Here is an 18018-nt window from a genome sequence, read left to right on the forward strand (position 1 = left end):
GGAATCTCTGTTAATATACTACCCATAAACAAGTGTATTCACGTGCTTGTACTACTTGAGCGCTCTCCTTTGCACTCTAAGTTTCAGGTTTTAGCCGTTCTCATACCTCATCACTGTTTTTTTTTTCTCATCACCATGTTCTACAGGCATACAATCGTTAAAAGGTTCGGAGTCATCTTGTTGCTTGTCTGTGAGTTGCGTTTATTGTTGAGAGCCATTAGGAACTTTACAAATGTAAAAAAAAAATTGTTCCTTAATTTTGTGTTCTCTCCCTTGGGTAGGTTAGGTTCTAGCGAATTTTTTTTTTAATGCTTCCTGGATTTTCACATACCTGGAGGATTCATCTGCCTCGCTGAGTTGTAAAGTAACTAACCAATAGGATTTAGTCGGATAAACCAGTAACACAGTTGTGCCGGAATATCCTAATACGTTTTTTTTCACACACTCAAGAAAATGAATTATTTCAAATGTCAAAAACTCAGAAATATTAACTTAGAATACAGAAGAATTTCAGATTTGTACTATCTTAGAAAAAGGCCGCTTTGTGAGGGTCGAATTGGGAAATTTCCAAAAAATCTCGTGCTTTACTCGATTTATAAATTTTGTAAATTTGTAAATTGTAAATTTTCCAGCATCTTAGGCTCGATGCACCGATGCTCTTTCAAATGTGTGCACTTCTGTTTTTCTCCGTAGAACCACGAACCAAGTAAAAATAATGCGGTATTTCTGTCTGATAAGTTGAACAATCACGTTTTCAAATATTCTGCTATCTCTACTCTTCAAAAATTCATTCCTCTTAGAATACGAAATCTGGATCGTTTAAACTTAGCTTAGAAAAAAACAACAAGGTGAGGAAATATTTCGCAGATGGTGATGATATCAAAATATAATATAAAGTACCGTGTAATATAATACAATGTAATATCCAAATATAAAATGATATAATGTAGGATGTTTCGGGCTTACGGTAATCCCAGTGTTGGATAATGAAAGATTTTATCATTGGTCATTCTTAAAAATCCCTAAGAATCTGTTTTTAGGCTCACTGTTTCTACTGGAATCTAACGTTCCCGTGCTCTTCGTGAGACGCAGTAGCATGCACGAATATATTCTTCACGAAATTAATTTCCATAATTATACACTCTACTACAAACATATTATGTTGCCAGATCTCTCAATGTGCAATGGATTACAGGAGTAGGTTTTTTTATGGATTACAGGAGTAGGTTTTTTTATGGATTACAGGACTAGGTTTTTTTATGGATTACAAAGGTAGATTTTTTTTAACAAATATGCTAAGGAATAACGTTATTCCCTTGCATAAATCATTAACGATATAGTCGGGACCAACACTTCCTGTTTGTTTTGACGCATATGTGGAGTGGACACGAGAAGTGTCACCATGTATGACAAAGTTCATCACTTTTTTGATGTTCTGACTACCTGTAAACTGGATACATAAATATAAATAAATATAAAAAATAAATGAAAATATAAAAATATAAACATAAATAAAATAGATGAAAATATAAGAATATAACTATGAATATAAAAAATATAAATGTAAATAAAATAATAGAACATTGTCACCCAAAGGTACCCTGGATCAGACGGTGTCGTATGACAGTTCACGCGGGGGGGGTGGTGAAGTTCTGAAGGATATGACACAGTAATGAATATATGGATTCCATGCTAGTTCTCGGTGTAGATCGAGGTTTGAGGTTGCAGTGTTGTGTTCAAGGACGACAGCCGAATCATCCGAGCTACCGCGTCAGGCGATAATACCAGTCCATCGATTAAGTCAGTAAGTCAAAAACGTGGATGTCAACAAAGTCATAAAAAATCAACAGGCTATTATCAGGGAACTTCGGGTAAAATCTGCTCCAGTTTCCTCGGAAACGTCTCAAGCACAGTTATGTGCAATTCATAGATGGCACGATTTTCCGAGTTAAATTCTTCTGCTGAATGTTTTCAGCTCCTATAAACGCTGTCATAACGCTGTTGATCTACGACAGCGTTTATGGGAACTTTCGACGTTGCATTCTCTTTGTTTGATCGTCAGAGCAGTGCGCTGGGTCCATTGTATTGATCCAGAAGATTGTGGTCTCGGTTACTCAATGACTCCTGCGCTTTTCATCCTTTTCTTTTTCTTTTCTTTTTTTTTGCCTAGACAACATGGAATTTTGTTCATGAAAGTGCCGGCTTATGTTAGCTTGAGAAATTTTTTTCATATCATAGGAGAACAGCATGTTTCTCAGACAGGACTTTTACTGGTACCCGAACAAAGGTGATGCAGCGCAAACGTATCCAAGAGGTTCTTAGTCGGCCGTTAATGGGCGCCGCGCTGAAATAAGGTACCTTTGTTCCGAAACCAAAGATAGTTGTGTTAGTACAGTTTTTTATTTGTGTAAATGAGACATTTCGACAAATAGTCACCAGTCCGCTACCGACCCCGCTGCGGAGAAGCAGTTTTCCCGCCCTCAGCGGAACAGGCACTTCCTCATTGTTTCGTTGTCCTCTTCCTAGGACTGTTGAGCGATGATGTGGTATGAATTGCTCGCAAGTAATGGCAGGATCACATCCGACTCGCGGAGCAGCTTCGTGAATGGGGAGCACTTGTAAAAATCCGGATCATAACTGGTCGCAATGCTACTGCAGCGCCCGTCCACATTTTCTTTCGATCCTGTTCGGGTATAAGGATTTCGGCCCACCCCTCATATTTCTTTGATCTTCCTACCTCAGAGTACCACTTTCTTATTGTTCCCTTGTAAGAAAACTATAATTAGTCAAGTAGTCGAGAATAGGACAATCCGTTGACGATAGGTTTTTTTTTTAACTCTGTAAGATCTTGGAGGCTACCCCGTACTTCCTCGATGTTTTACTTATTGATTGGTTGCGCATGCAAGAGTTCTAAACTCATGTCGTCAGAGCGACGTTCAGATCGGTGTACATTTTTGTTACACGCTTCTGTACATTATTACTTGGATTTAGGAAAAGTATTTGCTCAGAAGACTCAGCAGAAGCTGATAATTGAGTAGCTTCTTCTATAGTAATTGGTATTCTCTTTGAAGGAAGCATTTATTATTAGTATTAATTATTACTATTAATATAGTATTGATTACATTATTATATTATTATTATATAATTTATTAGTACTAATTATTAGCATTATTATATTAGTTATATTAGCAGAAGGGCGGGTGTTGTGCAGTCAGCTACATTTCCGTTGTCACACGGTCCACGGTTGGAAATCGCTGTAGTGCAAACCAAGCCTTCCGTCCCTCCGGGGTCGATAAATTGATACCAAACTTGTCTGGGAGGATAAAAACACTGATCTTGATCATCGGCTGACCCGCGCAAGTCATTGAGTAGGCCAACACGCGTTCCAAAGCCTCAACGATTAGGAATTCCAGTAAAACGCGTTGGCGCATCCCGAGTGGATTGGCAATTACTGGATGGATAGATGGGTGGATTAGTGGATTGGGAGGTGACTTTATCCTTTTATCCTTTTATAATGATTGAGGTGCGAAGCTTGCTGTGCCTCGTAACAAGTTCTAATGGATGCAATTATTCAGAAGGGTGTGTGCAAGCTCTATCAGCATTGACGGCCTTTCTGAACAGCTCCCCCTCTATTTCTTCTGAAGTTGAATCGGGCTAAACATTTTATTTCTGATTAGATTTGCTACGTTGTGATTTTAGAACCCTTTGCGTCATTCAACACGTCCTCTTTGAAAACAGACTGTGTGTTGACTAAGACGGTTTTTTTTTGAAATTTTATAAGTTTTTTTCTTTGTGACATAGCTCAAATACTGCAGCCGTGATTTAAAGAAACTTATTGATGGTCGCAACTGTACTGTCCACAGTTAACCGCTGGGAAGCACGCCGAGCTATTCGCGAGACTTGGGCATCCAAAGAAGAGTCACAATCTATGAAAGTAAGTTATTTTTTAGAAGCTGTCTTTTTCTAGGAATTTTGCGGCAAAACTATTTTTGAAATAGTTTTTAAAAGACCTTTCGTAGGTTAGCCATTATGCTATGTGCTTACTTCAACCTTATTCTACATACCGAAAACATAATATACTCGGTTAAAAAGAACTGAGGTTCGAGTCCATTACGTAATCGGCTGCGCTCGATGCCGTTTGATCGATGGAGGACCCTGGTTAGCACCAGCAATTGTTGCAGTGCTTTTCTTTCAAAATGCAGTGACAAGAATTTTCTTCTACAGCATACTTCCAACCGAATTCGTTTTTATAAAACAGGAAATGAGTTAGTGGACTTTGTTCGAAGTCGTTTGACGCGCCATTTTTGACAGATTTGTTTTGACCGACCGACAGATTTTGACGCTCCACTGAAAATCCGAAGTTTCGCACTTTTTCTCTTTGTACAAGATTGCTGTAGAGCGGTTGAAAAATTCGCTGTTGTAGGGATAGATAGGGCTTCAAAGAAAACCCTGAATTTCAATCTTTGGTCACTGTTGGTGTTCTGGTTCTCTCAAAAGCTAGTTGAGAAGGACTCGAAAATTTGAGGAAAATTTTGGATTTTTTTCAACTAAGTCTAAGAAACATTAGTGAAGCTCGAAGCACCAAACTTTGTACCGATATAGAGAAAATCTCTCTCTAAAATTTTGTTGTTTTTCTATTGCATGAAATTTCCTTTGAGCGTCGCTGTCCTGAAACTCACGAACCCTACTTTGCACAAATTTTGTCGCTAACACAGGCTGTAGATGTCATTTTTTCGCTCAGTAACAACATCAAATTTGCTTTTTTTTGTGTTAGTAAGAAAATTCTTTTTGGATGAGAAATGTGCTCCATAAACTGCTAAACGCTAAGTGCAAAGTACACACATGTGTGTGTGTGTGATTGATCCCTGATCTTCCTAATAGAAACAGTAATTCATCAATACGAAGTCACCAATGGTTCCATTTCTTTCATATGAAACAATAATAAAGAAATTTGTAGTGCTTAAATGTGATAGTTATGACAACAAGTCTAATTCTTAAGAGTATCTGAATTTTTATTTACCAACGTGTATTTAAAATACTTTGTTTTCATTTTATTATCTTCACAACTTCTATTATATTATTTATAATGCACTATATTCATTTAATTAAATTATGGCTTGTCCTCAAATTGACAGCTTGCTGTGGATATCGGATATTCGTTTGATTTGATTGTCCTTGTCTCATACTTAGCCTATTCCATTTTCTTGGTGAAATTTTCTCAAACAACTCACTTTAAAGCAAGGCCACAAGACTTGCAAGAATCACAAGAACAAGGCCACAAGACTAAGTTCAGACCGAAATATACAATTTATGCACTTTTTCTTGCCTTGGTACTCATGACCCCTCGAATATATCTTAGTTTTGATGCCCTTCATATGTTAAGTATTTTTCCAAACTAGTCCCGGACCAGAAGGTGTGAAGATATACTAACAAAATATTCAGGAAATACTTCACGCTCTCTATTTTTCTAACATTTTGCATCACTTAATATGTGTTTATTTAATATCGACTAAGCCCTCGTCTTTTCTTCCTTGCTTTCTTCATCGTTCTCCTCTACTGACAAGCCTTAAGACCTACCGTTTAGTCAAACTCTCCTCTTACGACCTCTCTGTTGAGGAATTCTCAACACACGCTTGACCCTGTTGTGGGTGTTTCATCGCTGGAAATTCAATAGTAACATAATCTTCTTCCTTTTAACACCAGAGATAAAAAATCATTTTGGAAATGGCTAAGCCACCAAATTTTGTCACTAATATTTTTGCTAATCTGAAATTCTGTAGCTTCGGGCTGTACCTACTTGCGAGCGCTGGTATATTAGGAAAGAAGAAGAAGGAAGGGGAAGATGTGGTACATTTTATCGAAATGATCCACTTTGCAACTTACCTCTGCTTTCAGGATGGTCGCGTTGTGGTCTTCTTTTTAATCTCTGAACCGAACTCTACATATGAATTATTCATGCTACACGAAGAGCAACAAAATTACAGGGATTTAATCGTTACCGACTTGAAAGAATCATACGAAAATCTTGTACTTAAGGTAAGGAAATCTGAGTGGTTTTAAGAACTTTAGGAATAAAAAAAACTGTATAATTTAGGTGTACGCGTCCATCGTATTCCACCAACAGTACTGCCCGGTGGCGCCGTTTCTTATGAAAATCGACGACGATGTAGGGATTCATCTTGATCGCATGTTCCGTTTATGGACCATGGATGCCAGAGACACCAAATCCTTATATTGTCAAGTGTTGTCAGATACAACTCCAGAAAGGCGAAGTTATCATAAATGGTATGTTTGGAATGTTATGGTAAGAAAAACAACCTAAGGAGGCTCCTTATTGTATTGCCCATGTTCGACAGTCTTTGAATCTTGGCATGTTAAAACGTAGTTTTTGATTGATTTTCTTGAAATGTAGCCACGATTGGTATTGATCGTCTTTATTAAACAACAGCTAACGTTTCGGCGTTATCGCCTTCGTCAGAGTCTGGAAAAAATCAAAGTCATTAGTGATTTATCCTCTCAAGCACCTCATCACCCTGCAGAAAGCATCCAAACGGTAAGCAAACTCAAACAGCAACACATAGGCTAGTACTTACCTCATTAGCTAGACTTGTTAACTCAGCAGACCACCACGTACCACAACTACGAGTCACAAGGGTTTTATATAGGGACCTCATGGCCCGTCCCGTAGATCAAAACCCGCATAGGTCTTGATATGGGGATAGCTCGTTTGTGATAGCAATGCACTCATCCTTCTTGTTTTGTTATGTATATGTATATATTTATGTATGGATGTATGTAGGTGAGTATGCATGTGTATCAGTGTCAGCGGAGTCGATGTCAGTTTTGGTTTTGCCATTGTCAGCGTCAATGTCAGCGGTGTCAGTACACACAATCGACTGTTCCGGTGCTGTTGGTTCTCCCTTTAAGGTCAAATTAGTCCCACTACAATACAATTTAGCTAACTTAGATTCTAGAAGAAGAAGCAAGTGAGCTCCACTTAGTTATCCATACACATGTCCACGTGCAGACAAGCGTAACCAACCATTGTATTAGTGCAGTTTGAACATCCGGGTAAAGTCGGACATTAATCCTTTTCGGTGCTCATTTCTCTCGTCTTTGGTGGTCAATGAAAATTTAAAAAGAGTCCTCCTTAGAATTTTGCACAGATCTAACACTGTTTTTTTGTAGTCTTCCTCCAAATTTGAGATTACTATTTCGACCTGTGAACATCTTTTACAAACTGTTCATTTCTATTGTCGATGTTTCCGTTGCGATATACTTCTTAAGAAAATGAGTAAGAGAAAAATGACTGAAAGCCATTGGAACTTACGTGAACTCGTTTTTTTCATCCCTATCTCTATAACCATCTCAGTTTCTTTTTTTTTGCAGTATCATATATGTACGATAAAGTTCATATATTAAGGTATATGCCCTATGAAAAATGGCCTGATTCATTCTATCCCGACTACTGTAATGGACCAATGTATGTAATGGGTAAAGCTGCAGGACAAAATATACTCGACAAGGCGCAAATTTTCGCACCGATGTCACTCGAGGTCTTGATTTTTTTCCTTCAAATTTGTGGACCTTTTTTTGGGTGATTGAAGTCAAAATGAAGTGAAATTGCGAATTCGTTTACAGGTTGTGTAATGAACTAAAACTTGTATAGTAATCCTAATCTATCTAGGATTTATTTTACACCGGTGTGGTTGCTGAGTCAGCTGAGGTGCGCAAAGTTAACTGGAGCAGGAATATAGTAAATACCGCTCAGGTATATTCTATTTCATCAGGTATTTAGCAACGGATTTAGTACAAATTCATAATAAGTACCCATTGAAAGCATTACCCCCCCGTATCTGGCGCGGTATGAATTTTCGTTGGAGTATACCTAAATCAGGTCGTAAATTACGAATACGGAGGTGGTTCCGCTAATCTCTCCCTGCATCACTATAAACAGACGGCTTTGGAATGCGGTTCCTTACGACGTCCTCCATTGCAACGCGCCACTCATGCGCCCCGCCCCCGCCTGCGATTCGTCGAATGAAATGAATTGCCCATCGGCGCGTCCGAATGGCCTTTCGACGTCCCAGGCGGGGGAGGGGCGCAGGAGTGGCGCGTTGCAATAGAGGACGTCGTAGGGAGCCGCATTCCGAAGCCGTCTGTATACAGTGATGGAGGGAGAGATGAGCGGGTTTCTGTATTTCTGTATTCATGTATTATTTCTGCATTCATGGTCTACGACCCGATGTAGGTAAACTCCAACGAAAATCCATGCCACGTTAGATTTGTGGCGTGACGCTTTAAACCTCAAAATCAATGATATTCAGAATCAAACGTGTAGCTGGGACACTATTCTCCCGAAAATGACAGCCTCCCCCCTCCCATAACTCTAGCACTGTTCTCTCGCTTTCTCTTGAGTAATTGATCATGTAACAATCAAAAATTAACTATTTTTGATAGGAAAATTTGAAAAAAAGTGAACTGAAATATTGGTAAATAGATGGAAATGGAGCAAAACAGTATAAGAGGTAAAGTAAACACAGACAAGTAAAGTTGATTATCAGCTTTTAATCACGGCTCGAAGGTGATTTTACCTCTCTCCTCTCCTCCTCCTAACTCTCTCCTCACGACCTCCTCGTACTCCTTCCTTTTTACGATCCACCTGCTGGGAAGATCCTAAAGTACGCCTAAGTCCTGAGTCCGATGATGAGTATTGTGAAAAGTTAGGTTACAGTGCTTGTGTCTCGCAAACATATTGCATGTTTTGCGTAAACACTGGCGTAAACACTGGAATTATTGTATTCCATCACGGTGACGATATTTCAATTCATGTTGTATTAGTTGAACTAATTTAATTTAATAATTGTATTTGTAATTTCTTCGTTAATTGTAATTGTATTAACGACTATGATAGAAGTAGAAAACGCTGGAATAACTGAAGGGTTCCGCTGAGAACGTTCAGAGCTTTTTTTTGAACACTTGGAAAATTTTCTACTTTTACTCACTTTTCAGTTAGTGTAGTACTGTAGTGGATACTTTTTTCAAATTTACCACGCTAGATTATCAAAAATTAGTTCGTGCTATCTTTTTCAACTTGTATTTACAAAATCTCTTAATTTTTGCATTATTATGTTATCAATTATTATTTCCAGAAATTTTGGAAAGGACAACTACAATGCGACGAATCCAACAGACGCCTATTATTTTCTGTTCATTCATTGAAAAAGCCGGAAAATCTGCGTAAAGGTTTCCAACTTATGAAGAATTACTTGTGCTATACTCCTCCATCCGATGAGCAAAGGAATACGCCCCGAGAAGAATCATGAAAGGAATCAATGAATTCTCAAAAACAAACACATTGTTTAAGGGTCCCAGTGTACTTTCTACATATTAAATAAGTTATTTGCGTGTTAAGAAGGGTGATACCAGTTTTTCGACGGTTTATGTAACTTGTTAATGACTCCAATTATTTGTTTACAAAGATGAATTGATGTGTATACCTTAAGAGGTAAATTAATTAATTAAACTGATCGAATATATATGTGAACGTACCTTTTATGTGCATTTTTTATACAGTGGTTTTTATGATTTCCATTTGTTTTATTTATGTGAAACATAAATAAAAAATTTTCGCTGGATTCGTTGCACTGAGAGGAAGAGGTCATCAGTTAGACATGAGGTACTTTCTCAAAATAATTTTTGAGATTCTCAATTCTCAATACTACTTTCTCAAATAAAATAATATGTGTCCCGGATGAGGACAGTAATGATGATTAAGCTGTACTCGTGGGACAAATTTTCCATGATTTTCTCGTACAAATCGAATCTGGATCGAATTAGAAAAGTTGACGGATATGCGTGACAGCAGGTAAGCGGCTAGATTTAACAAAGTATTGAAATGCTGCAGGAGGATCACCGTCCCGCTGGTTAGATCTCACCAGAAAGTTTTTTAAAGAACGATCCGATGCTATTCGTGTCTCCTAGAAGGTTAGAAGGCTTAGCTGGCTTAAGACACGCTCGACGCACGCTTGACCCGACCCCGAATTTCTATACAATTTCAATTTAATTAACTAGGCAATCAGTAATAGAAAATTAATTTAATTAATTTAATTTTCTGTTACTGATTGCCGATTTAGACTTCTTTCTTGTAGTTCTGTGCCCGTAGGAATTTCCTTTTAAAATATAATATTGTCATTTCATTGTCACTTAATTCAAAGTACCTAATTTGACACTAATATAAAGATCTTCTTCCAGTTTTCTAATCGTTTTAAACCCGGAGAAGTACACAGAAGCTCCATGGTAGAAGCAAACATTGTTAGACCTTTTGTGAAAAGCACACGTCATACGGTAACATTGACAATACTAACGGTGACTTTTTTCATCGCTACGCATAATATATGCGAACAATGCAGAAAAAAATGATGATTTTCTCAAATCACAACGGAAATTGAGCGCTTCCTCATATCCTGTACGTAGTGAACTTGGAGAAGGCAATGAATGTACAGCAACTACCGTGGATGTGACTAGTCTGTCGCATTGCTGACCAGCACGAAAATATTGCTGGAATATTCGTTTCGTTCAGTCTACGAGAACGAAAATACAAAATATTAAAAAATTTAGGAAAAAAAACGGGAAAAAAATAAATAGAGAATCATTACCGAAAAGATGAAGACTTCTTAAACTTTTAATTCTGCCTACCACTCCATTAATTAATTCACAAATAAAATATTCCATTCTTTATGTTATATTTATTTTATATATTATTACGTATTATATACTATTATATATATTACTTCATTTATTTATTATATTTATTATTCTTAAATAGCCTTTTTCTAATTGTTCCCAAACCTCGTCAGTGAGTACCATGCTTTCGGACCAGTTTAATCGACGTATCCCTGCAGATTCAGCAACAATACCGGTAAAGAACACATCCTAAAAAGTTATATAATTGAAAATATAAGGAAATTAGAGATGAGATGTGAATTCCTCGACCTTTCTCTCGATTCTGAATGCATCTCAACTATTAAATTCGTACAGAAATTTGTAAAAACTGTGATCATAAATAAATCAAACTACATTTTTGAAAGAGTGAGCGGGGATTTTTTCTGGATTTACATGCTGAAACTAACAATTCAAATAAAAAATTCCTTGAAGACAACACCTCACGAATCTCAGATGGTTTCAGGTGGAGTATTCGTTTACGGGATCGTAGATTATGGATGGGGGGTTCCGTCCATTTCTCCCAGTATCATTGGAAACGGACGACCTTGGAATGCTGTTTCTTATGATGACCTATGTTGCGCAACGCTTGCGCTCCACACAACCCCGCCCCGCCTGCGATTCGTCGAAAACCCATACGCGCGAATCGTAGGCGTGGGCGGTGTAAGAGTGGCGCGCTGCAACTGAGGGCGTCGTAAGAAACAACGTCCCGGGGTTGTTCGTTTCCACTGATACCGGGAGAAATGGACGGAATCATCTCCTCTCCATAATCTACGATCCCGTATACGAATACTCCATCTGAAATCCGTACCACCTCGAATTCGTGAGGAGATGCTTCTAAGTTACGTTCCTCTTCCTAAATGTAATAATCAAAGCTGATACCATGATGTCAAAACTAAGTAAATGTGAACTTCTCAAAAAAAAATTAGCTCTCTAAATTAGCTTACATTACAAAACAACAATTGCACAACAAAAATCCCCACCTCAAAGCTGAAAGGAGGAAATTTGGGAGTGTTTTCGATCAGTGCCTGGACAGCCTTCCTACCCACTATGTACAAAGGACCATCGCAGTAATTAGGATAAGAGGATTTTGGCCAAACTTTCATTGGTACGTACCTGAATGAGCACAGCATAACTATCGAAAAAGAAAAGATGAATCAGCCCTGAAGATAATTCTGCTTGAAGATTCTAGCGATCGAAAATTAATGAGGTCTCCTCAGCAGCCTATTCGAGTAAAGCCAATGAATACCCCTTTAAAGGTACCGACAAACCCTCTTATCTTCAACGCGTACCTCACAGCTGTTAAGAGGGATTCAGGCGTTTTTCTGGACGATTAGGGAGGATTAAGCGGGGGTGCTACGCCCATACTCGAAATCTACACCTCGAACTCCGATTGCTGCTGTTCACAAAGACATCAACATCAATTTCGTGATACACTGCCTTTAGAGTAAAAAATATGGAACTACTCAAATTTTAGAGGTTTTTTTCCGAGTTTTTTCGGATCATTTTGGTCAACAGTTTAAAGGCATCATCCCACGGAACTGTGGTGGTACGGATTTCAGGAGAAGTATTCTTATACTGGGTAGTAGATTATGGAGAGGTGGGTGATTCCGTCCATTTCTTCCTAATTGCCGTAAAAAACGGCCCAAAAGATGCGGCGCGTGCACAAGGCTGGCGTGCTGCAATCGAACTAGTTGTGGAAAATAGCGCACCGGAACGCTCGAAGCCGTATCTTCCGGGCCGTTTTTTTACGGCAACTAGGAAGAAATGGATGAAAGGAATCACCCTTCTCTCCATAGTCTACGACTCCGTATACGAATACTTCACCTGAAACCCGCACCACCTCAGATTCGTGGGGTGATGCCTTTAAGCTATCTGTTCGGACATTTTCCATAAACGTTTGGAATAAGCATTGCCTTTTGATGAGTAAGAACAGTCTACGGTTCGAAATTGTCGTCCTAGTTCAATTATATTCAATTATATATGTCTCTGTAGCGTGGAACCGCTGGAGGAGTCACCTAGCGGATGCGTGGGGTGCTCGGCGAGCTACAAACCTGAGCTATTATACTATAACCGTACCATCCTTCCTACGCAAATAACGAACGCAGTTAAGAGAGATATTTTGAACTTTGTTAATCTGTAAATTGAATATAATATTATTTAAAAGGTCGTTTTTCTTTCTGAGAATCATGTTCATGTGAAAACAGATGAGATTTTCTCCAATTTGGTGTCCACTTAGGGATTCTATCCAGCTGTTATCCAATTCAAGCAGGTGAACCACCACACGGCTTGTTGGCTAAACTAAACTCTGGAAGCATATTTAAAACCAGCAAAATTTGTCCTTTTGCATGGTATCTTCAAAAATTTATAATGTTATCATTTATTATTTTTGTTATCCGCTCCGAAGTACTCCGACGAATTATTTCGTCAAGGGCGGATTTTGGGATATAATTTAAATGCCATTTTGAAGGTGGAATATTACTGCCTTAGCGGTTTCTAAGAATGACTCTTTAAGAAACGTAATATCAAACCATTTATTAAATGGGTTACGGACGGGTGCGTGACTATTCCAACGTTGGCAATACACATTGTGTTCAGAAAATGCTCCCATACTCCATATGCTCAACATTCGATCTAGAATAACCGTAACATCGTCGTCAATTTTGATGAGATAGTTCACATTTGAGCAGTATTGTTGGAAAAACATTAGCATCGCATACACCTGAATATTCGTAGGTTCTTTTTGCGTGAAAAAGGCGTAGGACAGCCTTGAACGTTTATTTATTTATTTATTTACTTATTCCTAATTCTCTTAAAAAAGAAAAGGAAGGTGAATGGTATCACGGCTACCAGTCCCACATCTCAAAATAAGGAAAGGTTACACGAGAATCTCAGGATTGCGAATTGTTTTGGCGAAATTTTTCCATTTCCGCAACTTCTCATTAAAAACGCTAATGCATACCTTCTTATCTTAGGCTGAGCTTCCTCTTGAAATCTTAGCGATCGCCCTTATCGATGTGACCTTAAGGAAATAGCATTTTTAATGGGAAGTTATGGAAATGAACCCTTTTTCAATTCAATTCCATGGAAGATCAGTTGCTTTAAGTTCCTTTTCGGGCAACTGAAACTACTGTTGTTTTAAAAGATTCATTCCAGAAAATCATGACCTGTTTGGAAAGTCATACGAGAGAGTATAAGTCTAATTTTGTAGTGTATAAACTCATTGAGTCGAGACTTTTTACGAACCTTTAAAATCAAATTCTTGTAAGACTCTACAATATCCGTAACAATAATGTCATTATATGATTGCTGTTCCTTGGTGAGTCGTTCAAATTCAAAACGGAATTTTGGTGCCGATATGATGAAATAAACTGCAATAGTTCCATTCTGAAAAAAAATGAAAACAGTTTGTTGTAGGAAATGAACGGAAAACGATATTTCTTGACCAGTATAAGTACAAAATATTTCAGCAAATTTGTTGCTTATCCGAGTTGAGGGAGCCTGGTGGTGGGTTATGCCTATACGGAATCTTGGATTATGGGGAGAAGAGTGATCCCACCTATTTCTTCCCAATTGCCGTAAAAAAAAACCCTAAAAATACTGCTTCGAGCGTTCCGGCGCGCTATTTTCCACAACGAGTTCGATTGGAGCGCGCCAGTTTTGTGCACGCGACGCATCTTCCGGGCCGTTTTTTTTACGGCAATTAGGGGGAAATAGACGGAATCGCCTTCCTGTCCATTATCTACGACCCCGTATATGAACTCTCTATCTGAAATCTGCACCACCCCAGATTCGTGGAGTGATGCCTTTAATACTTATTTGTATGAAAGATGAAAATCGATACGGAACCTGCTTCGATAAAACACACCAAGTTCGTATTTGCCCGCATCCATTTGTACTAGTTGTTCTCTGTTCGAGTTTTTCACAAGGAATGCCTCACCTTAACAAACTTTGACCTGCTTGTTGAAGCCCATGTTTCCCTGATTGCAAGCCGGTTTTTGTAGTGATCTACTCGTGACAAAACTATGGTCAAAAATTGAACACTCCTGAAAAAATTACGCAGTAAAGATCAGCTTGCTCACACTAAGTCTTTTAAGATTCAACTTGTGTATTTGTGGATGTAAATAATAACGTCACGTACTTAACTTACTTGACTTAAACGGCGGGCAGATGTTACTGTCTAGCGCGGCTATCGCATCTTCGCCGGGGTGTGTTGTCCTCAAACACAATCGAGCCTATCCTGTTCCGCTAGCGCTCACATAGAATCTGCACATCCATCGTATTCCACGAATTGTTACGTCTCGCCTGAAGTGCCTAGCGCCGCCAAGTTTCTGCTTATCTTCCTTCGCAATTTCCATCCACAAGTTTCTTTAACGTCTACGCGCCCTTTTCCATTTTTTTTTTTGATTGGAGGCGATCTCAAGGTTGCTTGGACAAGGCGATCTGATGTCCTTATAATGTGACTAGGGAAACGAAAACAGTTTTCCGCGACTACTTCAGTGGGCAAGGCAAAATGCTGATGTTTTCCACATCTCGTCCGTGTCACCATCAACAAAAATTCTCGTAGCAATAGTCTAAGCAGCTTTCTCTGCATGCAGTCATGCTTCTTCGCCACCGTTGACGATGCTGTCCAACTCTCTTAACCGTACATTATGATAGGACGAATTGCGAACACATAGACCAGCAGCTTGACTATGTTATTTCGGGGTAGAGCAGCTAGCCCTTCTTGGATGGAGTTGACCACAGCCACTTAGTCGAGGAATTGAGCTCCCAGATGGCTTTAGCGTACCTTTGCTGAGTATTCCTTTCCTAGTTGCCATCGTTATTTATCGTTTTTCGCATATAACCCAAATAACAGAACTCATCCAACAGTATATTTTGGTTCATCGCTGTGGTTAGTTGTTCTCTCCAGTTCCCGACATTACTGGCGGTGCTGAGGTGAACATCTTTTCATTTTGCCACTATACTAACTTAGAGCTAAGGTTTTTCTCGGGTTCTTGTCCTCCCACGTCATTTTGAAATCTCTTGACGTCCATTCCTATTCACATTTCAGCTGAGGATCGAAGGAGTACAGGTCAAATTGCTTATATTTCTTCTAGAAAAAGAGCACAGAAAGCGCTTTTGAAGGAAAGACATGGCAGGATTCTGAGTCAAGAATTCAAGAAGAGTGCCATGAAAATACCAAGCAAAAGAAATTAAAACCATACATACGGATTATTACATTTCTTAATGTCTGGAAGAAGAAGATATCGGAAGTTGATCGATCGCTTAGAGAAAACCAATTTATGTTGAGTAGAATTCTTTCCAGGACTTTCTGTTATTCTTTCCGTTATGTAGAATTTGACCAGAGTAACAAAATCTGAAAAGGAAACTGTGTTATTTATTTTCCCTATAATTTTATTACAGATTTTATCAATCAGAATACATGACCTTCTATGTGTGGGAGAATCTTTAGAGAAGCTATGAGTGTCATCATCAGCAACATATGGAGTGTTGGTAAATAAAAAATAACATAAACTAGTAAATAAGACAAAATAGAAATAAAATATTGAAAAGATATTCTTGAGGAAAGTAGACAGATAATCTTTTCTTTCGATCTTTTAATTTGTTAAATACACACGAAGAAAGACGAAAGTACTACGTTTCAGAACAGTTCAATCCATAGCTCAAGTCAATCGCTTGGTTTTTTTTCTCAAGAAAGTCAGTAAAAATACAGAAATAAACAATCAATAACGTACATATTAGAACAGAATATAGAAAAGCAGCCTTGATATAGTGGGCTCTCATCAGCAATTCGATTGTGATTGTGAATCGAGAGCTCTTCGAAGATGCTAAATTGTGTAAAGTTGTATAAAAATTAGCAGCAACGTCAATTCCACGAGCTCATCTTTCTACAAAAAAAAGTAACGACATATCTGCACAGAAGAAAAGACAACGAAAAAATGGATGGAAGAAAAGATTTGTGTCATTTTGAATTCGATGAGTTTCTTCCAGCACATTATCTGCAGATCTGAAGAACGTGTCCGAATTAGGGGTCATGTCTTATTTTTCCATGGAATCCGAGATAGTCGGGCATTAAAGGTCCCAATGGATGGATGCATTCTTCCGTGAAGGGCTTGACGATTGGGATGACTTGGAGCAGAACCAAATCTAACTGGGTCGGATCGGCAAAATTTTAATGCATTATTTCAATCCAAGTGTAAGCAATGAACAGTTGAAACGTGTACACTCTAAGAACGTCGATAAAATGGAGATCTAATCGCTTTCTCGCATCATACACTTGCAATTATCTTGGACAGCGATGGTTCCCTTCAAATTTGGCCACAGCCACGAAATTATTACATTGCTTTTTTAAATTTTCCACATATTGAAAACAAATGCTCTAAGCAAATCTCTTTCCTCATCGAAAAGTAAGAGGGAACTCCTTGACCCGAATTTTTATCCGTTTTTATAGCATTTTCACAGGATTGTAAAAACCAGAGTTCATTTTTCTGATCTCTATTCGATGCGAGACCATTTTTTTACTAATCTCAGAACCATCGTAAAATATTTCGTTGTTGCTCCTGTCACAAAATCCATGGTTTATTCTCCTTTTTCTCCTCTCCTGTCGTGCCTGCCACAGCCTTTTCGGCCAGCTGGCACCCTTTCCTAGGCGGAGCGCGGGGAACATTGCCATCGGCAATGTATTACGGTAGCGTTCCCGCGCCAGCCGCAGTACATATGGTCTGGCTCCGAGCACTCGCGCACTGATCCACTTTTTGATGTCGTGTGTTTTGTTATTTGCATGTATTGTCGCCATTAGGATAAAACCGCGTATTAGAACCACTTCTACTACATCGGATTCGCAGACAATAGGGTTGTGTGAGTGGGATGAGGGGGTAGCCCCGAGGCCGCTGAAGGGGGATAAGACCCTGGGCGCGAACCCGCAGGGTTCGGAGGGACTAGGTACTCATGTGGTGGCTAGCCCAGCGCGAGCCGCTCCGGATCCGGAAGGTCGGCCTAGGGTCCTATTCTCGGATGCCCGCCGCTCATCCTTCGAACGGACCTGGTGCAGGACGTCTCCCTTGAAGTTCCATCTTTTTCCATATTGTTGTTTTCGTTGTAGATTATGGAAACAAGCGTGACTCCGATCATCTTCTAATCGTCCCTAATCACCGTACATTGCTGCTCTTCTCAATGGTCCCACCTCGATCCGACCGCTAACTCAACCGCTTACGCAACGTACTTCATGTCGTTTTGACCCAACTATATGTAAACTCATCCAAAGATTTGAAGTGGCCCATTAGTGGCCGAGGA

At 39.0% G+C, this 18018-nt stretch overlaps 2 protein-coding genes across 3 annotated transcripts; one reads left to right on the forward strand and one right to left on the reverse strand.

Moving 5' to 3' along the window:
• Positions 1-135: 135 nt before the first annotated feature.
• Positions 136-9326, forward strand: RB195_012756 (uncharacterized protein; the record flags this gene model as incomplete). Of its 2 annotated transcripts, XM_064202278.1 has the most annotated exons (10): positions 136-190; positions 1041-1197; positions 1729-1804; positions 2323-2354; positions 3829-3934; positions 5896-6036; positions 6095-6285; positions 7424-7556; positions 7688-7771; positions 9153-9326. In XM_064202278.1, 10 exons carry the CDS (start codon positions 136-138, stop codon positions 9324-9326), a joined length of 1149 nt encoding a protein of 382 aa, XP_064058159.1. The 2 variants fall into 2 exon arrangements, with proteins under 2 accessions (XP_064058159.1, XP_013307571.2); XM_013452117.2 differs by lacking the exons at positions 1729-1804; positions 2323-2354.
• Positions 9327-10362: 1036 nt separating this feature from the next.
• Positions 10363-17856, reverse strand: RB195_012757 (uncharacterized protein; the record flags this gene model as incomplete). The annotated part of the gene is made up of 5 exons (XM_064202279.1): positions 10363-10560; positions 10852-10935; positions 13969-14109; positions 14663-14768; positions 17768-17856. 5 exons carry the CDS (start codon positions 17854-17856, stop codon positions 10363-10365), a joined length of 618 nt encoding a protein of 205 aa, XP_064058160.1.
• Between the last annotated feature and the right edge of the window lie 162 nt (positions 17857-18018).

This window comes from Necator americanus, chromosome V (genome assembly GCF_031761385.1).
Source record: "Necator americanus strain Aroian chromosome V, whole genome shotgun sequence".
NCBI classification, from domain to species: Eukaryota; Metazoa; Nematoda; class Chromadorea; order Rhabditida; family Ancylostomatidae; genus Necator; species Necator americanus.